The sequence below is a fragment of the Colobus angolensis genome, unplaced genomic scaffold (assembly GCF_000951035.1).
Source record: "Colobus angolensis palliatus isolate OR3802 unplaced genomic scaffold, Cang.pa_1.0 Scaffold90, whole genome shotgun sequence".
NCBI lineage: Eukaryota > Metazoa > Chordata > Mammalia > Primates > Cercopithecidae > Colobus > Colobus angolensis.
Window position 1 is genome coordinate 8,895,355 of NW_012122932.1, and position 27,750 is coordinate 8,923,104.

At 47.6% G+C, this 27,750-nt stretch overlaps 1 protein-coding gene across 2 annotated transcripts; it reads right to left on the bottom strand.

The window, feature by feature from the left end:
* Positions 1-11,866: 11,866 nt before the first annotated feature.
* HAND1 (heart and neural crest derivatives expressed 1) lies at positions 11,867-15,154 on the bottom strand. 2 transcript variants are annotated; one of them, XM_011931648.1, is made up of 2 exons: positions 14,352-15,154; positions 11,867-12,808 (listed from the first exon to the last, which is right to left on the bottom strand). In XM_011931648.1, the coding sequence occupies exons 1-2, from the start codon at positions 14,892-14,894 to the stop codon at positions 12,704-12,706; spliced, it is 648 nt and encodes a 215-aa protein (XP_011787038.1). In that variant the 5' UTR covers positions 14,895-15,154; the 3' UTR covers positions 11,867-12,703. The 2 variants fall into 2 exon arrangements, with proteins under 2 accessions (XP_011787038.1, XP_011787039.1); XM_011931649.1 differs by having other exon boundaries at positions 11,867-12,805; positions 14,352-15,099.
* Between the last annotated feature and the right edge of the window lie 12,596 nt (positions 15,155-27,750).

Sequence of the window (27,750 nt, forward strand, 5' to 3'; positions counted from 1 at the left end):
GAGTTTCTTCAACTAAAATAGAGGCTTGCTATTTAAAGTTGGTCCATCATCTGGACATTTGTTGGAAATGCAGCATCTCCCAACCCCTCCTGCTGGCCATCTACTGAATCAGAATCTGTGTAGTAGGAAATTCCCTAGGGATACTACAGCTTGAGAAGCCAGGGCAATATGACTGCACGTTACTGGTGGAGGTTCCTGAGGCCTACCAGATGACACCTCTTGCCTGTCCTCACAGTGCTGGAGAAGAGAAAGGCAAGCCTCAAGTTCAGGTCTCCCACTTCCAACCTGTCTCCAGTGCCACTTTACCACAGGTTTGTCCTCAGCAGAATGAAAAGGGAGATGTGCAATAAATATTTGTCTTTATCATATTACTTACATAGAAGTAATACATGTTAGCTCTAAAATTTTAAGCCTTACAGAAATTTTAAAAGTGCAGATCCTCCCCACACCCTCCTCCTCTCCCATTCCACTCCCCTATAAGGAGCATGGAGGGTGGCTTTTCTTGAGATATTGGAGAGGACAGGGAGTCCTAGCTCTCACCAAGGAGCTCACAGAATTAGTGACGGATTCTTGCTGAAGGACACCATCATTTACAGGGTCCCTGAGTTGCTTTAGAAAGCAAAGGAAGTTCCAGTTTTCATACCATGCTTCTTAGCATAAGCAGTTACTTCCCTTCCTCTGCCTTCCTCCCATTCTTTTATACTGTGTCTAACCATGGGGGCCTCCCTGCTGTCCCCAACTTCCTCACACACTGAATGGCAAAGGGGTGCTTTGTCCCCACACTTTGAAAACTGGCTGACCCCCTGCTGAAGTAAATATCCCTTGAGGATCCACAGATAACAATTTAATGGAAAGATGGAGATGAACCCACGTGTTAATATGCTATTAGGACAGAAGTTTCACTAGGAACCTGACGCCCTTTTATTTTCTTTTCAAAATAGAGCTTTAGGACATCGAATATCAGATCATCTGAGGTCCAGTGTTGTAATCCCAGCACTTTAGGAGGCTGAGGCAGGTGGATCACGAGGTCAAGAGATCGAGACCATCCTGGCCAACATGGTGAAACACCGTCTCTACTAAAAATACAAAAATTAGCTGGGCGTGGTAGCACGCACCAGTAGTCCCAGCTACTCAGGAGGCTGAGGCAGGAGAATCGCTTGAACCCAGCAGAGGTTGCAGTGAGCCGAGATCGCACCACTGCACTCCAGCCTGGTGACAGAGCGAGACTCCATCTCAAAAAAAAAAACAAAAAAAACGTAGCACTTGCCACCCCCCACCCATCAGAATCCCCTAAGTACTCTGTTGCAATGCCAATTCCTGGGCCCCCATTCCAGATCCTCAAAATGAAAAGGTCAGGGTCTAAGTCCCAGTAATAATGATTTTTAAAATTTCTCCAGGTAATTAAGCTCAATAAAGTTGAGAAGCACCAATCTGGTCCAGAGGTTTCCCAATCCCAGCGCAGAGATGAACAGCTTCAGTATCATCTGTTCAAATACTAGTTAAAAGGTCCCCTTGAGCTCTCTTTCATGAGAATCTTCTCAAGTGAAGCCCAGAAAACTATGTTTTTATGAAATCCTCTTGGAGGCTGGGTGTGGTGGCTCACGCCTGTAATCGCAGCAATTTGGGAGGCTGAGGTGGGTGGATTACTTGAGGTCAGGAGTTCGAGACCAGCCTGGCCAACATGGTGAAACCTTGCCTCTACTACACAAAAAAATTTAGCTGGGCATGGTGGCACGTGCCTGTAATTCTAGCTACTAGGGAGGCTGAGACAGGAGAATCGCTTGAACCCAGGAGGTGCAGATTGCAGTAAGCCAAGATTGCACCACTGCACTCCAGCCTGGGTGACACAGTAAGACTCTATCTCAAAAAAAAAAAAAAAAAAAAATTCTCTCAGAAATTTATTTGCACATCCAGGCTTAGGAACCACTGAGTCCAACCCCCTAAGGCCCTGATCAAGAAATATTATAACTATGTTATGTTCAGCATCAAACAGCTCAGAAGTGTCAGAGTCTGAGCAGTGACATGTACAGCCACAAAGACACTGTTAAGACAAGTCATTCAAATGGATGATCTTCAGTCTGCATAAAACCAGAATGATAATAACCCACCATTCCAGCCCAAGACCTGACACAGAGGAGGACACTATATTTATTTAGTACTGGGACTGAGTCTTCTGTTTACTCAACAGTTTTTTTGTCTACAAAGATCTTCCACATTCAGGAATAATAATAGCTATCAAGTACAGAGTCCATACCAGACAATGGCTAATAGTTTTATGTGCATTAATTCACTTAATCTCACTACAATCATACAAGGTAGGAACTATTAATAACTCCAATTTATAGAAGTGTAAATACAGTCTCAGGAAAGCTGAGGCACTTGCCCCAGTAACAATGAGAGCCAAGGAGCTAAAGGCACTCCCAGGATGGATCCCCAAGGCTTGCCTGGCTCTTGGGACGCTGCTGTCAACCCCACCGTCAAAGAACTCAGAATGTCAAGCTCTGAAGCAGCGCAGCTACAACATTTACCCTTGTCGCAATCAACTGGATTTACTAAACTTTAATGAGGGATTTTGAGAAGTCACTAGGACGCTAGTTAAGAAATTTAATAGGGTTTAATGGAGGTTAACAAGGTACATCCAACCTTCTAGCCAGGTTTTAACTTACCAGAGCTGAACAGAGATTAACAAGCCCAGGAGGTGTAAAGGCACCTGCATGATTTAATGGGGTTAATGAAACTGTCAGAGGTTGGCTGAGAGGGACAGAACTGGAGCATGCTGCTGTTAATAGTCGATCTGGTTGAGGTCAACAGACATGCCCTGTTCTGCCCTGGGCACCACAAGGGTAGCAAGTGAAAAAAGGCCACAACTAATATGGCAACCATGGTTAGTCCTCATTGGTGATTTTGGAGTAAATTTGACTTTCTTCTTTGTGCTTTCTTGGTATCATCTAAACTGGTTGTAATGAGCACAAATCGTACTTGCTAACTCCATGTATAGCCACACTCTATATGATTCAGAGTAAGGTGAAAATACCAAGAAAAAGGCATTCTGAAAAGCGGGGAGCTTCCCGGAAGAGGAGGCACCTAAGCAGGCCCTTGAAGGAAACAGGTTTGATGAGATGAGAGTGACGGGAAGTCCAGGCTGACGTGACTGTGAATGAGGAGCAGAAAGCCTCATGCTGGAATGAGGACCTTGAACTCTGGAGTTACCAAACCTGCTATTATTTAAAAATCCCCTGTTGTTGAAATATGGTCACAAAAATATTTGAGTATCTGCTGTGGGCCAGGTGCCAAAGGAAATGGACTCTGTCCTCCAGGAGCCAGGAATTTCAGAGGAGCTAAGACTCAGACAGGAGTGGGAAGTAGATCTTCCACTACTAAAATCACAGACTCTGTGATGAAAGCTCAGAGCCCCGCGCCAACCCTACTTCTGAGGAAGGAGCAGTGCATAATGGTCTCTTGAAGTCTTAGAGAAGCCAATGAGGCTTAGCAAATGTAATGAGCTTAATTAAGTTAAGACGGTTAAAAGAGACTTCCTGAGGACTTACAGCCACCAGCAAGATTGACCTCTGTTAAGTGAGCAGTGGGAGGACACCTGTGCCCAACCAGAGCCTCTCCTGCCTAAGTGATGGGGGATGCAGGAATGGATCAGGCCTCAAGAGGAGCCGTCCAGTCAGCTGGGCTGGGACAGATTCAGCAGAGCTCAGACTCAGCCACGTCCACTAGCAACTGCCAGAAGGTGAAATTGTTTCTAATGAAACTTACTGAAGCCCAAAGAATGAGGACTGAGGGAATCAATTACTCACAAGACCGCAGCCTGCCTACTGGGGTTTATCTAAACTAGATGAAGTTGAACTTGGCTGAGTCAATTTAAACAGTTCCAAGGAGCCTCCTTCATCTTCAGTGAAGGGTGTTCTATCTCTGGTGGCTAATATCATTTTCAAATTTATGCTATTCATATTTCTATTGAGGAATATTTCCAAAGCTGGATATGAAAAGATGATCAGGATGGCCCAGCTGCAGAAAAATAACTATTATTTGTTAAGCACCTACTGGGAAGTAGACACTGTGCTAGCGTCTTTATATATGGTCCTAATCCTCACACAGACCTGCAAAGAAGCTATTATCATTGCTAGTTTTCAGATGGGAAAACTGCGGCTTGGAGAAGTCAAGTGACTTACCCAGGGTCTCACAGTGAACTGGGATTTGAGCCTATGTCAGTCTGACTGCCTCATGCACCATGCAACCTACACCACAGAGAGAAGTGGAATATTGACCATGCTGGGGAGATGGAAGAGTGGTAAAAGCTGTTGGAAGAACTCAGGATCCCAGCAACCTGGGTTATTTAGTGCAGGGGGAAACTGCCCTCTGTGTTCCACTGGCCCCATGTAGTAGTGGCAGAAATATTTTGAGTTACTAAGAGAGGATTGTGTTTTGTTCAGTGGCTTCTATTCAAAGGAACAGGAAGAAAAAAAAAATGTGTGGTGCATTTCAGACTTCACAAAGCAAGGAAACACAGATTCTTGTCCCTAAGGCATATTTAGGGAAGAAGGCCTCAGAGATCTTGGGTTGCAAAACCCCAACGTCCCTCAGGAGTTAGGCTCACACCCAGGACTCCTGGTTTTGTGAACTTGCTGAGTCCCTTCTCTACGCCCCTGAATTGCCAGAAGAAGTTAAAGAAAGGGAGTTCTGGGGCTCTGGGCTCGCCTTGCACGAAGAGTCTGGGATCCTGTCTGGTTTCTCCGCACTGAGAGTGCAGAAGAGGGAGTATAGCCACCAGGTGGCGCCCTCCCCTCAATCGGTGGCAGCCTCAGGCCACAGGGGAAGGCTCTAAGAGTATTTTCTGTCCCTCATAGAGATGCTGTATTTGGTGAATACTTTGATTCACACCGTTGTAAAAATCCTAGAGAGTCCATGCAGAAAGGAACTTAGATCTGGTCCCCCTTCCTTGTTTTACAGAGTCCAGTTGGGGCAAGGAAGTATCGAAGGTCACACAGTAAACTGAACCCCCTTCTCTTGGCTTCTGGGGCTAGTGCTTTTCCTGTCACACTAGCTGTTCTTGCACTTCTAGCCACATCTCCCACGCCCCACTGTCGGATGGCCTGAGCTCTACCCGCAGCCAAGAGCCCGGTCTCAGGGGGCCCTGAAGAGCCACGCTGTCTTCCCCTTTCCTGCCATGCTCTGTGGTTTCCAAAGCAGGCCCAGCAGCTCAGCCTCAACCACAACAGCAGCAAGAACAACAGCTCATGTTTACCACCTGCCTACTCCAGGCCAGGCTAAGAGCTTCCCAGATCCTCAGAATGCTTCTAGACGCTACTCTGCCTTCCTTTTTTTTTTTTTTTGAAACGGACTCTTGCTCTGTCGCCCAGGCTGGAGTGCAGTGACGCGATCTCAGCTCGCTGCAACCTGCGCCTCCCAGGTTCAAGCAATTCTCCTGCCTCAGCCTCTCCAGTAGCTGGGAATACAGACGCACACCCCCATGCCTAGCTAATTTTTGTATTTTTTTAGTAGAGACGGGGTTTCCCCATGTTGGCCAAGCTGTTCTCTAACTCCTGACCTTGTGATCTGCCTGCCTTGGTCTCCCAAAGTGCTGGGGTTACAGGTGTGAGCCACTGCACCCAGCCTCTGCCTTCCCTTTTACAGAAGAGAGCTCGGGGGCTCAGAAAGGTTAAAAAACCTGCCCAATGCCATGCAGCTCGTTTCACCAACTCACCTAGTTTTGAGTACAGACCTGGGGGGCCAGTCTAGACCTCTCTGTTGACCTTGGCCAGGCCTCTTATGCTAATATGTTTTCTGTTTCAAAACACTTTTTTTTTTTTTTTTTTTGAGACGGAGTCTCACTCTGTCACCCAGGCTGGAGTGCAGTGGCGCTATCTCAGCTCATTGCAACCTCCACCTCCCAGGTTCAAGCAATTCTCCCGCCTCAGCCTGCCAAGTAGCTGAGATTACAGGTATGTACCCACACGCCCAGTTAATTTTTGTATTTTTCGTAGAGATAGGATTTCGCCACGTTGGTCAGGCTTGTCTCGATCTCCTAACTTCAGGTGATCCACCCACCTGGGCCTCCCAAAGTCCTGGGATTACAGGCGTGAGCCACCACACCCAGCCTTCAAAACACTTTCAAAGACTTTTTCCTACTTCAGCTTGACAAGAGTTCTGTTGCGGGCAGGAAAGATATTGTTAGCCTATCTTAGAGATTAGAAAACTGGGGCACAAGGAGATGACTGGACCAAGGTCACCTGACTCATAGTAGACTTGGAACTAGAACTGGATGGGACACTCCAAAAGGCACTCCACATCTTGCTGCCCAGCGACAGCCCCCCTACTGTCTCTGGGAGTCATGGAACTCAGTGGCTGTGAGGGCAGGTTTTCGAGTCGAATGTGTCTGGGTCTGCAGCCTGCCCTGCCACTTAATAGTTATGTGTCTGGGCCAGGCACGGTGGCTCTCGCCTATAATCCCAGCACTTTGGGAGGCTAAGGTGGGAGGATCACTTGAGGTCAGGCATTTGAGACCATCCGGCCAACATGCTGAAACCCCATCTCTACTAAAAATACAAAAAGTTAACCAAGTGTTGTGGTGAGCACCTGTAATCCCAGCTACTCGGGAGGCTGAGGCAGGAGTATGGCTTGAACCTGGGAGGCGGAGGTTGCGGTGAGCTGAGATTGCACCACTGCACTATAGCCTGAGCAAAAAGCAAAACTGTCTCAAAAAAAGAAAAAAAAAAAAGCTCCTTGTTTTGAAGGTTTAGTATGAAAAAAAGAATGTAAAATGTCTTACTAATAATTTTTATATGGATTCATGTTGAAATTCTATTTTGGATATATTAAGTTAAACAAAATGTATTATTAAAAATAATTTCACCTGTTTCTCTTCATGTTTTTATTGTGGCTACTAGAAAATATTTAATTACCTATGTGACTCACATTTACAGCTTGCATGATAGTTGTACTGTACTGTGCTGCCTAAAACAGTTTCAGAAATTCGATGGCTACACACTGCCTACCCGCTGGGTTACCTTAGTGATGTGGACTATAAGGGCTTTGAAGCAGGAATCCTCTCACTGGATGTGTGTCCTTGAGAAAGTCACTGAAATCTTCTACATCTGTTGGAAATATGCCCTACGTCTCCAAAGCCAGCAAACAAACCAAAAGAAACCCTCAGTGCCTCACAAGAATGTTATGAGGATTAAATAAAACAATAAAAATAGCTCTACCATAGGCAACACGCTAAGTGCTTCGCATGCCTTATCTCTTTCCATCCTCACAGACCCCAGGAAGTTGGGGCAATGATTGCTCTCATTTTGTAGATAAGAAAACTGAGGTTGAGAGATGTTCAGTAACTTGTGAAGAAAACTGAAGTTGGGAAACGTTCAGTTACTTGTGCAGGGACTCCTGGCCCCTGTATTGTTCTGTTCCCTGCACTAGAAGTAGAAGGTATTAAATAAACGAAGAGAAAAGAAGAGCACAACTTCTCTGAGACCCTGGGCAAGTCCCTCTCCTTTGTAAGCCTCAGTTTCTCCTTCTGCAAATGAGGGACATGCTTGGATGATGGGTAAAGACCTTTGAGGTCTCAGTATTATGGGGTGCATTCACACTTCAGTGAACATAAGCCTTTCAGGACTCCTCTAAAGTCCGATGCCTTCCATTGTCCATTTTGTGGGGATAAATGTGCATTTCTGTTTGTTTTAATAACATTTGTAGGAGCTTTATATAGTGTCTAGGTCTGCTTACATTAGACTCTGTGTATTATAGTTAAGAGTCTTTCACGATTTCCCATATAAACCTAGTTTTTTATGAGTTTGGGAGAGCTCAGCTGTAAAAACTCTCTCAGCTGAAAAAATTTTGTTTCGAACAAATTGGGTTTAAATCAGGAAGCTGGTTTCAGACACTTTAGAATGTGCATATTTTTTCTCCTTAGTCACTCTTCATTTAAAAATGAGACTGGCTGATTTCTTAGTTTCGTTTCTTTTGTGAAGATTTAGCAAAACTATAAGCTTAACCACTGGTTGCATAGACAGAAGGTATCCAGTGCCTTTTCCATAAGAACCCTGGGTTTGAGGCGCACCTTCTAATCGGGGCTCAGCCTTTGACTGGTTGTGTGACCCTGAGCTGGTCACATCAGCTCTCTTGGGTTTGCCTTTCCCACATCTGTCTGTTGGGAACATCATTCCTGCCTTGACTGTCTTCCAGATTATGGAGAGGAAAGTGTGCTTATAAAAGTGGAAGTACCCGGGTAAGGTAAATGTGCCATGCAAACACCAGAGGCTACTGCAAAGAATAACATGCTGCATTCTTCACCAGGAGAAAGTAGATTCCTGAAATCAGAATGCTGCAGACAGGAAAGCAGGAAAGCACCTTGGAGCCTCCCCTCTTCCTCATTTTCTAGATGGGATCCACTCAGAGCCCTGACAGGGGAAGAGAGTTCCAGGAGAATGCTGGAATTAGAATCCCAGATCCTTTCACATAACTCCTTCCTCCATTTTTTCTCTACCTTACTTTGGAGACTAAGAAAGATCAGAATGAGAGAAACTGTATTTGGGCACATAGGTATGTACACACACACACACACACACACACACACACACATACCCCTGGAGGTGCTCCGAGACACAGGGGAAAACAGGTCTCTGGAGGCAGTTATGCTTGCACTTTGATACAAGTCCTGTCTGCCATCCATGTGACCTTGGACAAAATCCACCTCTCTGAGCCTCAGCTGCCTCAGTATTGACCTCACAGAACCCTACAAGGCTTATATGAAATAATGCATGCTAAGAATTTAAATAATTTTCTTTATAAATGTTAGCTGTTATTATTTCATTCATCAATAGACTTTAAATGTAAGAAAAAAGACTGTTTGCTGTGTACAAGAAATAATAAACTCTTCAAGACAAATATTTTCTGTTGTATGTTAATTGATCGTTATTAGGATCTTTTCATTATATTTATGCCCACAGTGCCTAGCACATGGTGGGCATACAATAAATGTATGTTAAATAAATGGTGTATTGAAAGTATGCTGGTAACAGAACAAATTAGAAGGAAATTGCAGCTTAATTTTTATTGCAAAAGTAATACTTATTCATTATAAGACATTTAAGAAAAATATGGCTAAGCAAGAGGAAAAGTTAAAGTTACCCTTTTTCCCACAAGTCAGAGGTAAAGGTGTGAAGGTTTTGATGTATATTCTCCCAGTTTTTCTCCACGAATAATATTTATTTGTTTTTACAAGAAAAGGGTCACAATGCACAGTGTTTGGTGTAATGTGGGAGGATTTTTTCTCATTTAATATATCATGAGCAATTTCCATGTCAATTCTCACATTTTTTCTAATGGTTGAGTAGTAACCCACTGTTCTGATGGCTTTATTGAATCAGTTCTGTCATTATAGGACATCAGGTTCTTTCCTGTGTCTCATTCTTTAATAGAATAGTCCTATAGTTAACGTTTTGTAACATCAATATTTCCTTGCAGTAAACTCCTGGAATTTACTTTTAAATTGGTAACCATTCCATTTTTCCCATTTTTAAAAAAAGATGTATTTAATTCAAAAATAATAAATAATGACCCTGCTTCTTCCACAGCTGATTGAGGCGTCTGACAAGCCTCGTTGAAACCTGGGCAGAGAAGAAGAAAGCGAACGTCAGGCTCTAAAGATGTTTTCAAAGAAGGGAGGGCTAAGGAGGGGTGGGAGCCTGGAGAACCAGGGTGGCAGCTAGAAGGGCTGGACCCCTAGTCTGCAGACCCTCAGCACAGAATGGTTTGTGAAACCTGGGGCAGCTCCGAGCCGTGGGAGCTGGGGATGTGGCATGGGTGTGGGAGGCCGTTGGAGTCAGGCGTGGAGAGAGTGGGGCACTATCCAGTGACCCTCTTAATGGATGCCAGCTCCGTCTCAGCTCCCAGGTTCAGGCACTGGACGTTTCTGAGGCTGAGTTTAGGGCTCCAAGACTCTCTTCCCAAAGAGGGTTTGGGGCCAGCCGGATTGGGTTTTCTGAAGAGGCCTGGTTATGCCAGACTCGACTTTGGCGGCCGCCAGCGGGTCCCCCTCAGCACCCCCTCTTCTTTCCCCGGCTATAAGAAATCAAGACCAGGATGCGCATTCTTCCCGTGCCTAGGATACTTCACGGTGCTAAAAATAGTCCTGGGAGCTGGGACCTGTGTGTAGCCAGAGGTTTGTGTGTGAGCGAAGTTGGAGTCCTGGGTTCGAATCTAGATAAGTTTCCCTCCGTGCTGTGGGGCTTGGATCGGTTCGCTCCCCGAGTGTGTTTCTCCATAATCGCCGGAATTTCTAAACGGACTCCCAGAAAGCAACGGAAAGAAAGAAGGTAAAGAAAATAAAAACACAAGAAAAAGAAAGAAACTGATTTTTCTCTCTGCTCCTCCCCAGGGGCCCCGGGGCCTAGGGCCGGGTACTGAGGCCGAGGAAGGGGTGCGTCGGACGGGCTCATTACCGCCAAGTGTTGCCCTAGTTAAATCGCGGGCCTGTTTGATCTGGCGGCGGGTGGCGAGAGGGAAAAAAGAAAAAAGTAGGGGGGCGAGAGCAGAGAGAGAAGCTCACACCTCCCCCACTGTTTCCTAGCGCCCATAAAACACCTTTTATTAACTCCTTCGCGTCCGGAAAGGCCCGCGTGGCCTCTCAGCCCCTGCTACGGTGTTTACAGCCAAGACTAATGGGGTCCCATATTCACCCCGACGCTGGGACAAGGCGCCTGGGGCACGCCTGGTGCCCTGCGAGGCTCTGCCCCGGAGCTGCCTGAGGTCGCCTTTCTTGTTCCCAAGCCGAGCACTCAGGCTCCAGATGCGCAGAGCGAAAGTTCCAAGAGAGCGTCACGGGTCTCCCCTCCTCCTTCGCAGTGAGCGCCACAGACCTGCAGGCGCTGCAGAGCGTGCGCTCCCTCGGGCAACCATGGGAGCTGTTGGGAGACAAAGAAGTGCTTAGCGCAGTGCCCAGCACGCAGTTGCACGCAGACCAAAGTATTCGTACATTATGATTCCTGGAAGTATAAACGACTGCGTTTGCCCGCCCCAGTTTAGCCCAATACGCATCCAAGACTCATGGCAAATGCACCGAATTTATACCCACCACACCTAGCCATGGGTGCATATATGAGGACACAAAGACTGGCTCTCCTGCACAAGTGCCCGAAAGAGCACGCATACACACATACCCCCATCCCTTTGCACAAATCCATGCGCTCTCACAACCTTTGGTTGAGTGCTTTGTTGCTAAAGAGAAACCTAAATACCTCAATTTAACATATAAGCACCCACAGGCTTATTTTACTCAGGTATAAAATAATAATAGCTGTTGTGACTTGTCAAGTCCTTACTGTGTGCTTGGAGCTGTACTAAGCAGACCCTTGTTGGCCCCTGCACAGCCTCAGGCTCCATATGAGTTGCTGCACTGTCACATGTACATCTATATGTTGAGAATTTCACATACATGAACGTATTCCCGACCAACACCCCCTCTCCTGAGCTACCCTGTCCCAGTGATAGGATTCATCTGTGTGCTAGGCCCCCTTCCCTCCCAATAACCCCTCCAAACCACTGTTTGCAGACACCAGTGTGCTTACTAACCTCCAGACAAGCACCAATACCCACGCACAAAAGCCCAGGCCCTCTGAGATCAATTCATTTCCGTTTTTGTTCTTCCCCGTTCTCATAAGTTATCCCCACCTCCCGTTCTAGTCTAAAGATAACTTTGCTCTTTGTTCTTGAAATACACTCTATCTGCCCGCTTCCCTTGGTTTCAAGTTTGGTTTTGTATTTATCGAAAGAAGATGAGCAGGAACAGAAAGCTTTCCACCTAGTAGAAACCATGGGAGTCGGCGACGGACACCAGCTGAGACATGACACAGGCTTCAGATGATTTCAGAAAATGTTTTATTAGTCAAGAGCGTAGATACTGCTTTGGCGAAGGGAGGGGGGCTGTGAGTGGTCACACAGACTTGAGGTAGAAAAGGGTTGGGGATGGCAGGATGAACAAACACCTGAGCACAACAGGCATGGTAGGTAGTTTAAATACATAAAAACTTTCCAACACAGGGAAAGCTTTTATTTAGATAGAAACAAAAAGAAAGTAAAAAAAGAAGGAAGAAAAGAGAGAGACGGAGAGAGAAAGTGTTTCCCTTGGAACTAAACAGGAAGTGCAGCGACAAAAAGAAAAATAAAATAAAACCACCACGATTCGAAGAAGAACAAAGGGCAGCCTTTCACCTTCCTGCATCTGGCTCTGTTTCTCAGGCAGAAAAGAATTGATTCCTTATTGCATTTTAATTAGAGAATAGGGTGTCAAGACGGATCGTTTGGTGGGACAAGAAAGAAAGAGCCAGATAGGGAAATGGGGATGAGGCTGAGGTTCTAAATTCGCCCCAAAAGGGTGGAAGAGTGCGTCTTTGCGCCCTTAGGTTGGGCAGTCCCTCCTTCCTGCATGGTGTGGCCAAGAGCCGCCCTCGGTTGGACGGGGGGTGGATATATATATATTTCTCTTTCTCTTAATGTATTTTTAAAAATTCAAAGGACATTGCACGTGCGATCCAAGTGTGTGGTTGCAGCCGACGATCTGCCGGCGCTCAGCAGAAGCTCCGCGGGATGCGTAGCACCAGCCGCCGGAGCCCAGAGCCTGGCGTTCGCCGCTGCCTTCCTCTCCTCCCGGGGCTCCAGGAGTGGCTGGCCTGGCCAGGTCCTCGGCGCGGGCCTCGGCTCACTGGTTTAACTCCAGTGCCCAGACTTGCTGCGGCCAGCCGGTGCGTCCTTTAATCCTCTTCTCGCCTGGGCCCAGGGCAGGAGGAAAACCTTCGTGCTGCTGCTGCCAAAGGACACACACAAGAAAAGAGGCGGGAGAGACAGGTTTTAATTTTTCTGCTCCGATCGCCCGGCATGGGGTATGATGGGGAGGAGGGGATGGTGTCGGGAGCAGTAACTGGGAGTCTTTAAATAAGTGACGGATTTCTGTTTGCGAAATAGGCAAACAGGCTCGTAAATTTGCCTTTATGCGAGGAGTTCCTGGGACCTGGGATGGGGTGGGCAGCTTCGGGAGGTTTGGTAAGGAAAATGTTCTGCGCGTGGTGAAACTGACGCGCGTTGGTTTGGCTTTAGGACACCTAAGGGAGATCGCAGGGGATTGGAAGGGAGGGGTGGAAATCCACGATTCTCCAGCTCTCGTTGCCCCCCACACACTTCCGCCAGCCTCCCAACCTGGTTTAAACATCAGGGCTTGGATGCAGGCTTGCGGCTCCCTAACTAAGCCCGAGCTGGGAGCCTTAGATACGGAGGCAAAAGAGCGGGGAGTCGGCTGGCCTAGCGTCCTCCTTCTGGCTCTTTCAGCAGGAACCAAGCGGTGCTACTTGACGGAGGCGGCGACGCGTGGGGGCCGGGATCCGCCCAATAACAACTTCTTTCGAGGCGCCGCCCGGCCTGCACCATCCCCAGTCCGGGGCAGCCGTTCAGAGACTCTAATGCCTATCTGTCTTTCCCCCGTCCCCAGATGAGCTTTCCTCGGTTTCCCACAGACCCCGCAGGTTAAATAAAACCCGGTGGGGCGCTTCAGCTGGCTCCACTCCGCTGCGGCCCTGAACGCCCCAACCTAGAGAAACTGATTGGCCAGCCTGAAAATCCAGCGCTCAGACGCCCCCAGCCCCGGACAGCCAGACCGAGTGCCAGGAAGTGTCGCCCTAACTGGAGAGGATCAAGAAGGCCAAGACGAGACTGCGATCTCCAAAGCTAAAAGAAGTGGCTCTTATTTACATGCAAAGCCACTGAAGTGGTCCTCAGAACCAGTCCACGGGGAGTGGAACGCGCCCTGGACTGAGTAGAATACCCGATCTGTTTTACCTCAGCTCCACCCCGGACTCCTCAGATAGGTGCTCTTCATGCCGCGACCCACTCTGGGCCCTCAGTTTCCCTATTTGTACAATGATGGAAGTAGACTAGCCGGTACAGCAAAGGCCCTTTGAAAACAGGAACCGAGCCCAGGCACATAAATTCAAACTCAAAGTAAAGAACTCTAATACATAGTCTTAGCCTGGCTTCCAGGAGAGCCCAGGAATGAATTAGGACTTCTCCAAATTGGAAGCAAAATCTGTGGTGTGTGCATTTTTGGAGGGTCCGAGGCTCCAAACAGATTATTCACTCAGTATTACAAACACTATCCCGTATTACAAATGAATTCTATGACGAATCTGCCTCCCTCCATGCACAGGATCGCACACTGTGACCAAACATCTCAGAACTCTTCCCAGCCTTTCCAAATCGGACACACGACAACACAGCCTCCTTCGACTGCCTGCATGGCCTGAGGGTGCTCACCGTGCTTGCACCCTTGGCTGGAGCGTGCAAGCCACAGAACTCACCAGATCCCTTTTCCGCTTGCTCTCACGGCCGCCATCCGCCTTCTTGAGTTCAGCCTTGAAGGCCTCGGGATCGCCAGACTGCGCATCCTTGGCCAGCACGTCCATCAGGTAGGCGATGTAGCTGGTGGCCAGGCGCAGAGTCTTGATCTTGGAGAGCTTGGTGTCGGCCGGCACGTTGGGGATGCACTCGCGCAGTTCCGCGAATGCGCTGTTAATGCTCTCCGTGCGTCTCCGCTCCTTCTTGGGTGCTGATCCTTTCCGCCGGCCCAGGCGGCCGCCAAGCGCCTCCAGCCGCCCGGGGCTCTGCCCAGGCCTGGCGTCAGGACCGTAGGCGGCGGCGGCTGCAGCGGCCGCGGGCGGTGGCCCGCCCGCAGGGAAGTCCGGGGCAGCGTCAGCAGGGCTCAGAAGCCAGCTCTGGAAGTAGGGCCGTTCCTGATGACAGCGCGAGGCCGGACCGAAGAGGAAGGGCTCGTGGAGCATGGGGTGCGCAGGGTGCGGGTGGTGATGGTGGTGATGGTGTGCGTAGCTGCCCACGAGGTTCATGTTGGAGCGGCTACTGGCCTGCGCCGCCAGCCCTATTAACGTCGCTCCATGCGCCCCAGAGACTGCCGGGGGCCACCTGTGGGCTCTGGAGCCCCGCACTACTGGGCGCCGGCTTTGCGAGAGTCCGGGCAAGGCTGAAAATAAGACGCGCAGCCCACCGTCTTCTTGCCGGTTTCCGTCGCGAGCGAGGACACAGATGCCCAAAGACCTGTTTAACCCTTCTGCAGACTCCCCTGCAGATCTGGCTTATATAAGACCGCGGCTTTGATGTCAACCTCTCCCGGGAGCCAATGGCAGGGGGGTGGGGATAAGGAAAAGGGGGGGTGGCTGTCCCAGGTTTTACACTCAGCCCGCGCCACTCTAGTCCGCCAGCAGGGACCGGCCCCGCCTCTGCCCCTCCCACTCAGCTCCCGGCTCGGCTGGGGGGCGGGCGGCTGGGGGTGTTGAGGGGGCGGGCACGAGGAATACGTACTTGAGGCACAGGCTTGCCAACGCCCTGGACTGTTGCTACCACCCCCTCCCCACGGATCCAAGGAAAGGAATCTAGAATCACCAAGCGAAAAGAAAGCCTACACCTACAGCCCGTCTTTTGATTTTACAGATAAGGAAACTGAGGCTCAGGGAAAGAAAGGTTCTTGTTTCTAGACTGTCTAGAAGTCTACATAGGAATTCCAGCAGTTCCCAGTCCCGAGCTCCAACTGCTCTGCTCGGCTTCAGAGCTAGAAGATGAGAGGGCGCAGCTGAAGTCAGGATAGGCCCCTAAGGTTGTTCCTAACACCTTCCAGCCCTCCGCCCCCACCCCCACCCCTTAGTCATGGGCCCTTTCTGGAGATACTGGGAGCCGCTTGTGCACGGGTTCGTTACCAGCCCGCCAATTCTGAGTCTGGACACGCGGCTACTGAACAGCGAAGAAGCCTTTCGGAGGCAGGGGTAGGGGTGGGGCGGGAAGAAGAAGGCGGACTCCAAGTCCACGGGCATCCACCGGTTTGTTCCCGGCTGGAGGGCCTGGGATCCACTCCGGCCTCCTGGGTGCCTGATCCATTCCGAAGGCCAACCTGGCTGGCGCAGAGAAGTCCACCTTTGGCCTGGGACATCTGGCCAGCAGGTCTCCTCTGTTCTGTCTGCGGGACTCGCATTGAGACTTGGGAGCGCGGCTACGTCGGGCTGCTCTACCCAGATCATCACTCCTTAAGAATCTTTGATTCTTTAAAGACATAGGCCCCGAAGCTCACACCGCGAGACAGCAGCATTCGGCGGTCGACACACGCAGAGGGAGCCGCTACTGCACAGAACCGCGAGGCTCGCACAGGCAAACGCGACGTCCGGCATCTCTGGCGCATACGCGCAGAGGCACGGCCCGGCTGCACGACCCTCCGAGATTTCACCTCGGGGGTAGGACCATTCCCTGCCAGCCTGACTCTCTCCACTGGGGGCTTTCCCCAGGCTGGCGTTGGAATCTGGGAATCCCGGGGTGACGACGCTTCAGGCTGGGGACTCTCGGTCTTGCCTCCCGCTGTGGTTCCTTTCTTGGCTGATGTCCACCAACTTGGGTCCCTCATTCTCTTAGCCTTTCTCAGTTCAACACCCCTCCCTCAGTGTGGTAGAGGGAGTGTGCCTCTTTCCAAAGCAAAGTCGAGAGGAGGGGGAAAGGAGAAGTTTATGTGAGTGCTCTTTTTAGAAGGCAAATCATTCACCCATTCATTCAACAATTATTGATGCCTACTTTGTGCCTATAATAGTTAATAGTCCAAAGGCAGAGGGACAAAGGCCCACTCTCTCCTTGAACAGATATGGAACATGAAGCCCAGAGAGGATGAGCGATTTTCCTCGAGGTCCGGTACGGCGTGGAAGAGTGGAATTCCACTCCCGGACAAGGGAGTGAATGAAGGGTGGGGGGTTACATAGAGGAGTGACGGGGACAAACGCCTGAGCCTGCTGGTTCCACCTGTGGGAGCTCAGCAGGGCTGTGGGCCCTGGAGGTGCATGGGGCGGTGTTGCAGGAAGGTCCTGGTTTCCTGCCCGAGGCAGGTTGGAAACCCCCCGCTCTCTCCGGCGCCTGGCGCCAGCAGCGCTGGGGTAGGGCAGAGCAAGCAGCCGGAGGCAAGCGGGGAGGGAGCGCTGGGCGCGCGCTGCTGCGGCGGTTCTGCGGGGTCCCGAGCTTCCCCAACCTGGAGGCATTCTAGAGAGAGCGCAGGTAGAGAGTAATTACGCTGTGGAGAGAAGGACCTCAACACACAATTCTCAACACACGCCCAGTCTTTGTCCTAATCTGAGTACAGTCTGCAACAGTGCCTCTCATAGCGGCACACTAGGCCCTCAGATTACACATACACAGGTACTTGCACACGGGCTCACAAAACTTTGCCGCCATGCACAAAAGCCCATATCTTCATAAGACGCCCAAAAGTATGTGTATTCTCACAGTAATATGCACAGCCACGGTACACACAGCACTCATGCATTCCTAGGATTTTACACATTGTCTCTCTGTCACCCACGGGGTACATACTCATCACGCTTCAGATGTGTTACACCTAGGAGCCGCTCCCAATCCTCCACTCAGGCATGCACAGAGACCAAAGTCATATTGTAGAAACACATAAAACCTGAATACTACACAGATGCAGGATTTTACACATAATCTCATGGTCACAATTAAAACCAGCCTGTGTCTTTCTAAGATTCTCCACAATTGTATTCACAACACAAACTTCCAAAATCCCATTATACATTTTGTATATTCTCAGTGTCACCACTAAGCCTTCAGTGCACAAGTACACAGTCACAATTTCTACTACACATGCACAGGTGCTCACAAATAGAGATTCTCACATGCTCACACATAACACACATACAAATGTGTGGCCCACGCGCCTGCCCATATGAGTCCTAGTTGCTTTCATGATATTACACAGATCACTCAAGGTTGTATACACCCCCCATATATCTGGCCTGGTTAGCGTGCTGGGGAATGCATTATCAGTACTGGGTGAGGAGTCCCAGTCCCATGACACCCCTTGAGGGCCCCTGAGACCACTCGGCAGCCCCCCATGGGTCTTAAAGAGCAGGGTGTATCCAGTTGCCAGTGACTTGGAAAGCACTGTTCCCCAACCTAGAGAAGGGATTCAGTGTCATTTTTCAAGCAGTACCCCCACCAGAAACTCAGCCCTAAGGGACCTCCTGAGGCTTGGGACTGGGCAGCCCCCAGCAGGATGACCTCAAGGGAGACTGCAGTATGACTAGGCTCTAGACTGCCTTCTCGGAGTCCCCAAAATGCTTTACTCCGGTCCGTGGAGAGCAGCAGAACTCCCGGGATGGTGGGGACCTTGTAAGGTTGTTCTCTATCTCTGCCCCAGGCTATATTATAAGAGGAGGTCTGAGACCTAGGATTTTGGCTAAAATTGCTTTAGGCTGACAGGCAAGAGATGTGACAGGCAAGAGTTCTGGCTTTCCCTAGCTAGCACCTTTTTGTTTCTTCCAGTTCTGAGCTTCAGTTTCCCCATTTGCAGAAGAAGGGAATAGGATTGATAGTCTGGAATTCTGGGATTCCCAGCTCCCCACTATTGCAGGGATCCTGCCCTGGTTCCTCTTGGGACTTAGTGCTCGGCTCAGGGATCCCTACAGAAGGACTCTGCTTTTCTCTAGCCTACCTCAACAGACCAAGGACTAGCATTCCCAGGGTCCTAGTCCCACACTGCCCCTGTAGCCTCCTCTTAACCCACCTTGCTCACCTAAAGAGTGCCTTCAGAGGGATTGGCCTTCTTAGCACTTTCAAATGCAGGCTTCTCCGTTCTTCCCCCAGTTGCGGTAGTGAGACCCGGCAGGAACTCTTCTTTACCCTGCTTTACAAAGTAGAGGGCTTACGCACATAAAGCACATTCCACCTTGCTGTGGAATTGGGCCCATGTGGGTTAAAACTGGACACATCACTCCTCCCTGTGTGAAGCTTCTTTGCCTCAGTTTTCTCTTCTGTAAATTAGAAGATAATAATAACCTCTGTAGAGGGCTGGCGTAAGAGTAAGCACAAGGCGAGGCTCTTAGCACAGTGACGGTAAACCTGGATAAATGGTGGCTCTGTTTTTTAGGAATATTAATTTCATAGAGATGGAAATGGAATTACATGCTGCCACATGACTACAAAGCTCTGGATGGGGAGAAGAGACCACAACACTGAATCCTCCTTGCAGGGCTCTGTTCTGACCTGGCCCAGCTGCTGCTGACTGCCTTAGGGTCCTTGCCGTTCCCTACTGACCCTACACAACCCAGTCATCATAAGGCTGGAGATACAGAGACATCGCCAGGTGTAGGAATTATGTTGCCAGAGACCCGAATCCCAGTTCCAGATTCCACCCTCCACCCCCTTGTCCCACCCTAAATGACTTGGTGGGGGGTGCAGTCTTGCCACCTACGGTACTCAGTTCCCCTATCCATAACAGTGGGACAGCTGTCCCCGGGCGATGCGAATGTCCCTCAAACCTGGACGTTCTGCAGTGGTGGGGTCTCGCTCTTGCCCTCGCCCCTATCCTATCCTCACCCCTATCCGCGCCCCCGGACTGGCAGGCTTCTAGGAGCCCACGCCGCGGCGCCTACCGCAAAACCTTCTCCCGCCGCAGTCCCGTGACCTTGACGCCACGGGCAATCCCCGCACTGGACCCCTTATCTAAATAGGGCAGTAAATCAAGGACCTGTCAGGGCCCGGGTAATTACAGGAACTCCATAAAAAGGACCCGGCCGGCCGCCTGTTTATATTAGCGCGGTGTAAAATATTCTCGCTGTCTTGGGGAATCGCGTCGCGCAGTAACGTGCCATAAATCAGCCCGCGGACCATTTATCCCGCAGTTTGAGCGCGCAAATCCCTTAAACATTTCTCTGCCATATCTAAAGAGGACCTAGGACTTTCCAATCTGGCCCAGCCTGCTCCCCGGGATGGGGGACAGTCGGGGCAGGGAAGAGATAGGCACGGAGTGGATTGCTCCTGGGAGCTCCAAGGTTCTGTTTGCAGACGGGAAACGAGCCCAGAGAGGGGAAGGAACTTTTCTAAGGGCACACAGTCAATGAGTGGCAGACGCGCGTCTAGAGCCCAGATCTCCAGAGGGGACCTGGGGTGAACAGCAGTCTCTGTCTCCCCTTATTACCTTCTTTCCTGAGACGAGGGTGGTCTGGCCAGAGAGGGTCCAAGCAGGAAGTGACGTTCTTTACCTTTTGACTAGGAGGTTCTTGCCATTGTGCACAGAATTATGTGTTAATGCTTTTCTGCGCAACGGTAGCCTCTGATTACTGGCAAAACACAGACCTAGAGGATGGAGAGAGACTTGCCCAAGGGCACACAGATAGAAATCGATGGCCCTCCCCTGCTAAAATAGTTCATTTTGGTTTATCTCCTGCACACTCTTTCTTAAAGAAAAAACTAAGACAGAGTGCCTGTGCATATATGTGTGTGGCTGTGCGTGTGTGTTGGGGAGAAGGGAGGCATTTGTGCTCATTCTCAGCTCTATAACAGGCCTCAAAAATACAAAATCTATTTAAGGTAAACCTGCTGCTGCCCATTGTCCAATGAGTAACATAAATCAAGCTTATGGAAAAAGAATATTACATTTTCTAACCTCCCTCTGGGCTGGGACCTGAGGATTCAATGGAGAATTAAACATGTATACATTTCCCCCCACTTTTTCTGTCTTCCTCCCCCTATTCTCCTTCTCTTCCGAAGCCCGTAAATGACAATGTGTTTACATAAGTTTTTATGTCGTCTGAGCTTCGTCCCGGCTCCGTTTCCTCCTCTGTGTATTTTCCGCACAGAGAGATGTCTGCTTCGGGACGCATTCAACCTAAACAGAACCCGGTCTGATTGGAAAATGTATTTATTTGAAAAATCGTAACTCACGGTTTTGGTGAAAACGGCCCCCAAATTTATGGGATTGCTTGGGGCGCAGAGATTGTAAATCAAAAGGCACTGGACACCCCCCTCCCCTATCCCAGAAGCAGCTAGGTCAGGTTCTCCAGAACACCAGGAGACCCGTCTCCTCCCGGTCCACCCTGCGGCCCTCCGAGGCCCTCCCTTCTCCCATCCCTCGCAGTGGTTAGTTGCACACTAGCAGGCAGGTGGATTTTATTCCGGTTTCTTTTACCCTGTCCTGTTGCTTTCAGGGCAATTTCATTCTGGTCAACTTCACAGCACTCAGTTCCAGACCGCCTGTTAACGGAGTTTTGCTGTGCACCAGGCTGTTTTCGGCATATTGGGAGATTTTTTTGTTCCTCACATGCTGGTCAGTTTCCTGGTGCTCCGTTCCTCCCCAGGTCGGGTCGGGCTGCTTGTAGCGGATCCCTAGCCCACTGATCAATTGCCTGCCGAGCTGTTTCATGCCAAGAGGCTTATCTCAGCTCAGTATCATGAAGGTCATTTTCACTGCCTGACTGTTGCATCCCTGATCAGGATAATTTTTTCCTTTCCCAGTCTAATCTGAATTCCATAGCGAGGACTGAATCAATCCACTTTACCTATCTCCTGGATCCTCCTGCCAGTGAAAGCCAGCTGATGACTGGGGAAAGGCTAGAGCTGGGATGGTGTATCCAAGGACAGATGCTGCTGGCTACCCAGGTGGGGAGTCTTCACCAGGGACACGACCAGCAGAGCTGGACACAGTGACACTCCATGAGCAAACATTGAGTCTACTTTCTCCCGGAATATAGGACTGAGCCATATTTCTGTCTTAAGGATCATGCGCTTCTTTGGCATGAGGTACAATGCAAGCTGTCCACTCCAGGCTTGTCCACCTAAGACCTGCCATCTCAGGGACAGGGTTTGGAGATTCATTCAAAACTTCTGTGCTCTTTTCTCCAAAAAGAGCATGCGGGTGCCAAGAGGTTCTGAAGTCTGCCGGAGTGTAAGCGTTACTAGCAATGGGTCGTGGGGATGATCCGCGGCTGGCTACACTTAAGGTGAAACACTGGGCTCCTCAACCCTTTCCTTCTGCTCACAGGCTTTCAGAAAGAGTCCGTATGCATGAAACAACTGTATCATTATTAGCCTTATTATTTTAAATGGGGCCAGGCCACATCCATCATCTTTCCCATAATGGTCAATTGTAAACACACTTTAAAAGAGAAAAACAAAAAAAGGATTTAATGTTGACACTGGGAAAATGCTTAGCTCTGGCATTGCTGGGGAATTGGCAGGCTCTCTGGTCCTTTGGGAGAGAAGTTAAGTGCTCTGAGAGTATTTTTGCTTTTTCCATTGAATTTCTAAATCCCTCAGGAGACTCCTTTGTCTGTTCAGTTTAATGAGGGAAGTCCCTTCGTTAAAAAGTCAAGAATGGATAGAAGAGCCTCATCATTGGAAAGGAGACGGGAGTGGAGTTAGTACACTGCAAACTTGGTAAACTGTCCTGATCCTCTTCATTACCATGGTCAGTCTTACCGGCACCTTTCTGGATTTCAGCCTCTTTCTGCCTTATGACTTCCGTGCTACAGCTGAATTTTGCCCTGGAAGGGAGAAGTGTAAAGAGAAGTGAACGACAGTAACAACAGAAAGTAGGAAAAAAAGTGGCGAGTCATGAATGGTGACTGAAGAAACGGGAGCACACTTTGGTTTTCACTTCATTATCAACTATTAGAGCAAGTTCCCTTCCAGAAAGCCTGGGTTTGAGCACCTCTTCCCAGTGTGAACATTGCTCTCTAGCCACATGGACACTCCCAACACCTCACCCACACACACCACAGGACACGAGATTGTCCTCATTAGCTTCCTAAAACTCACCCAGAGCATGACTCAAAGAACAAGAAGTCATAGTGGAACCCAGCCTCAAACTCAAACCAACTGTTGGCGGTTATTAAATTCATTTTCATCCATACAAGCAAGGCCCCAAAAAAGTCTATTAAAAAAAAAAAAAGGTGGCAGGAGAAGAGAGAACAGAAAGGAAAGCCCAGAAACCAGACCAGAAATTAATGTAATTACCTCTTCTCCCCTGCCATAAATTCCGCAGAGGAAATCAAATCTTTCTGTGCATGTGTATAAAAACCAATCAGTCTATGGAGCTCGCCAAAACCCATTACGTCTCAAACTGGGTATTCTAATTGAATGAATCTGAATGTGCCAGTCGACCAGGCATCAATGGATCCAGGTTTTTCCAAGGGCGTTTGCCACAGAGCCAGAGAGGATAAACATTGTTGGAACCACACACTAATCAGCTTGCTTGCCGAAGGGACCCTCTCTGAGCCTGGTGGAGATCTATGGAGCCTGGGTGCTGGCAGATGCATCCTAACATTTTGCGTCAGATTGTAATGGAATATTTCTCATAAACAGCCAAGTGTCTCTCCCAGCCATTCAACTGACATGTTTTTTGTTGTTTAACTTCAGATCTGACAGATGATGATAACCTGGAAAAAAGAGAGGTTACAAAATGCTGAGGGCTGTGGGGCTGGGCAGTGTAAAGGGCGCCTGCTCAAGAATTAGGACAGGGCTGTGATTTGTAGGGCCCGGAAAAGACTGTTATGCAACCCACAGCAAGCAGGACGGCTGGGAGAGGGGCCTGGAAAGCAAGTGGGAGGGGAGAAGTGCTCAGCCACAAGAGCTCTGGGCTGCTTGCTTCACGGAAATATGCCGCTTGTATTGCATTTCATTTTGTGAGATGGAGAATGCGCCCTCCCCCTCACCACTCTCCCCAGGCTCTCAGTGCTCTCCTCTCTCATGGGCACACTGATTTATAGCACCTGTTAAAAACACATAATGAATGCAATTAGCTGTGGCACTAGAGAGAAAAAAGGTAGGAGTTGGCTTTACTCTAATAAAAGATAAACGTGTTTGTTTTCATTAACTTCATTCATTAATTTAAATTTCTGGGGCCAGTTTTAAATCGTTGCTGCTTTCTTTGCCATTAGCCTAATAGGTGCTAGTTCTCCAACTTCAGTGGGTGTCACAATCCCTTTGGGGAACATGTTTCAAATGCAGGGAACCCCTGTAGGTGAGGAGTGAGCATGAGATCTGCATTTTCAAGAAAGCTCAGTAGCAGATTCTGATGCAGGAACCATGCCTCTGAGAATGCGATTTATATAGATATAGTAGGTACTCAGGAGTAATCTATTTATCAAAGAAAATTCGTTTCCTTGTTAGCTGTGGGATTCTATCCAAGTTAATATACATATATAGTTAAATATGATACACGTCTATTGTGGAAAAATTAGACAATATAGAAAAACATAGGAAGGAAATAAATATTTCCTTGATCTTTACAAGCTTTTTATATTTTCTGGGCTGTAGTTTTCCAGTTTTCTCTGCCAAAGCCTAGGGATTCTTAGAAGGAGCAGCTCTATCTTCACTATCCTACCTCTACCACCCAGCACCTATCTGGCACATAGTAGGGTCTACAAAAGTATTTGATGAAAGAAACAGTTGTTAAGTGACACTGAGATTAGATGACCTCTAAAGTCGCCATCAGCCCTAATACTCTATTTTTCATTCTCTGCTCTAAGAAAAAATATATAATTGCACAAACTCAGATATATTTGTCACTTGGATGCCTGACATTCAAACATGTATATGTTTTTTCTCTTTGTCTTGTCACTTGATCTGACAGTTTTCTGCCTGCTCTATCTGATAATAGTTTAGGGTTGTCCTCGCCCGAGGCAGCCCAGCTATCAGCATGGGTTGGAACTGAGTGAGGCAGTCCGCACCTTGTACCAAACAGAACAGTCTGAGTTAGTTTTTTCAGGCTCCAGCAAAATTGCAGACAGAACCAGAAACCAAATAGTTGGGCTTTTTCAGTTCACAAATGTGTAATTCTTTCCCGAAACCTTGAAGCAGACCACTTCCCTCCCTCTCACCCTGCCTCACAGGGAGGGCACTAAAAAATGATTGCTGGTTAAGGTCTACCTATGTGTGGTACACTTTACACACATTTCTCATTTAATCATCACAGCAACACTTTTACTGCTGTTTTACAGATATAGAGTTAATGCTCAAGTTTCCTCAACTAGGACATTGGAGAAACAGGATTCAAACCCAAGTCTCCCTGACTTTAAAGTCCTTGCTTTCAACCACTACAATTAAAGGGGTGTGTGTGTGTGTGTGTGTGTGTGTGTGTGTGTGTGTCTGTAAGGTGGGGGTAATTAAAATGCTAAAAATGTTTTAAATTCTCCAACAATATCACAACAGTAATTAACTACACTAAATAACTTTTTTTTTTTTGAGATGGAGTCTTGCTCTGTCACCCAGGCTGGAGCACAGTGGCATGATCTCAGCTCATGGCAACCTTCGCCTCCTGGGTTCTTGCAATTCCCCTGTCTCAGCCTCCCGAGTAACTGGGATTACAGGTGCACACCACCACACCCAGCTAATATTTGTATTTTTAGTAGAGACAGGGTTTCGCCATGTTGGCCAGACTGGTCTCTAACTCCTGACCTCAGGCTATCCCCCTGCCTCAGCCTCCCAAAGTGCTCGGATTACAGGCGTGAGCTACGCACCCGGCCAATAACAATTCTTTACTATATATTATTATTATCTATTGTATTTATTCACAATAGTTTATTGTAAATATGTTATTATAAATTGCAATAATAATTAAGGAAGAATATGAACCCACCACCCAAACAATGTGCTCTGTTTCATTCCTTCACCACAAACACTATATCCTAAGAATTATTTCTGCAGTTGGCACAGTGCTCAAGCCTGTGATCCCAGCACTTTGGGAGGTTGAGGTAGGAGGACAGCTTGAACCCAGGAGGTCAAGGCTGCAGTGAGCTATGATCACACGTGACAGAGTAAGGCACTGTCTCAAAAAAAAAAAAAAAAACCCTCTCTGTTACATGAACTCATGTTTATCAGTTTTAATAGTAGCATCAGGTGCTCATCAGGTTACATCTATTTGACTTGTCACAATAAGGTTATAAACCCCACAAAGAGAGGAGCCGAATCTGTTCTACTCTTTGATGTATACCCAGCACCTAGCACAGTACTTGCACAAAGAAATCATTCAATAAATGTTTGTTGAATAAATGAATACAAACAATTCTGAGGAGATGCTACCGGCAACATGGTCACCCAGGTGTCAGTCATATAATACAACCCTGCCACTCAGTGGGTGCTTAGGAAGATTTGGTGGAAGCACTAATCTTTTGGGAGGAGAGATGGGATGTAATAGATGCTTAATACACATACTCAGTGCTTGATCATTGTAAATACATTTTTTGGTAATGACTTTATTGAGGTATAATTTACATCAAATCTATATATTTCCAATAAACTTTTTATTTTGTAACAACTCTATACAGAAAAGTTGTAAAGATAATACAGAAGTTCCTGTATAAATGTCACCCTTCAGTTTCTCCTAAGGTCATCTTCTTACACAAACAAGGTGTGTTTATCATAACTAAGATACTAACATTAATATATTACTATTAAACTAAACTTTAGACCTTATTCAGATGTCACCAGATTTTTCTTTTATGTTCCTTTTCTGTGCAAGGAAGCAATCCAGGAGACCATTTTACATTGAGCACAATTATGTTTGCCAAGCTAATTCTACCATGATTTACCTTTGACCAGCTGATTTTTTTTTTCAATTATTAGCTTCAGGAATTAAAAAAAAAAAAAGTCTCACCCAAATTAGCAAAATGGAACCAAAACAGATTCTCCACTTTAGTTAAGTTTCTTGCTGCCTCCTTCATAAGGGAAGACCATGCTTTCTTTTCTCTGCTTTGTGCGCCCTCATTATGTGCCCCAAGTTACTCCCCAGGGACCCAGTGTTTTAGGGGTTTGTGTGAACCTAAGTCATCTGTAAGGTCCCAAGTCGTGTGCCTACTGCCAGTGCTATCACTGCTCGGAGTCAGACCTCAGCCAAGTTTTTTGGGATGATTTGAGGTTTGCATCCAGTCTTGGATTCCAGAAATCATACTTTGCACCTATTCCCATGTGTATTTTTAGAGTGAACTTGTTGGGAGAAAATGGATATGATCTAATGTTAAGTAAGAGAGCAGGACACAAAATTCAACACACTGGGCTGTGACAGCTCTGTCAAAATGCGCGTAGGAAACAAAGAAGATGCCCAAAGCAATTGTTGTTATATTAGGGTGGCAGGATTATGGATAATATTTTTGTCTTGCCTACATTTTCCAAACTTAGTGTCATATTGCATTTTGCTTTTTATGATGAAAATTTTTATAATTAAAAAATAAATTTATACTCAAACTAAATATATAACTTAAAATATAAGTCCTTTGAAAGGAGATAGTCACTGAGGAAAAGTGCCCAGGACAAGGAAATAAGTGCTGGCGACAACAGCATTTATTTGGTAATTAATGTTCAATAAATGTTTGTTGAATGAATGCATTAAGTAATTTACAGGGATCATCTCATTCAATCCCCAAAAGTACTTCAGGAGAAAGTGCAGTTATTACCCCCATTTTGCAGGTAAAGTAACTGAGGCACAGAGAATTTAAATAACTTGTGCAAGCTTTCCCAGCTGGTAGGGGACAGAGCTGCAACTTGAACCCATTGAGTCTCCAAACACAGTTACAAAAGGATGGAAAAAGAGGAAGAGAGTAAAGAAGGAAAGACATGAGAAAAAATGGTTTCATCGGTAAGAACAGACCAGTGAAATGAATGTCTGAGATGCTTCACCTAGAGGACTAGTCAAAGATGCAGAATCTTGGCCCCATCTCACACCTATTGAACCAGAATCTGCATTTTAAAAACATTCTAAGGGACTCATATGCACATTCAAGTTTGAGAAGCCAAGACAGTAAATATGAAATTTGTTTGGGAAAAATAATTTACACATACACATGCACACACACATATATATAATATATATATTTACTAGTATTTATCACATATATATATATATATATTTACTTGTATTTGTCT

Coding starts and splice junctions, on each gene's coding strand:
- HAND1 (XM_011931648.1), bottom strand. CDS start 14,894: ATGAACCTCGTGGGCAGCTACGCACACCATCACCACCATCACCACCCG. Junction 12,809..14,351: donor GCAAGCGGAAAAGGGATCTG/GTGAGTTCTGTG, acceptor GTCCTTTGGCAG/CAGCAGCACGAAGGTTTTCC.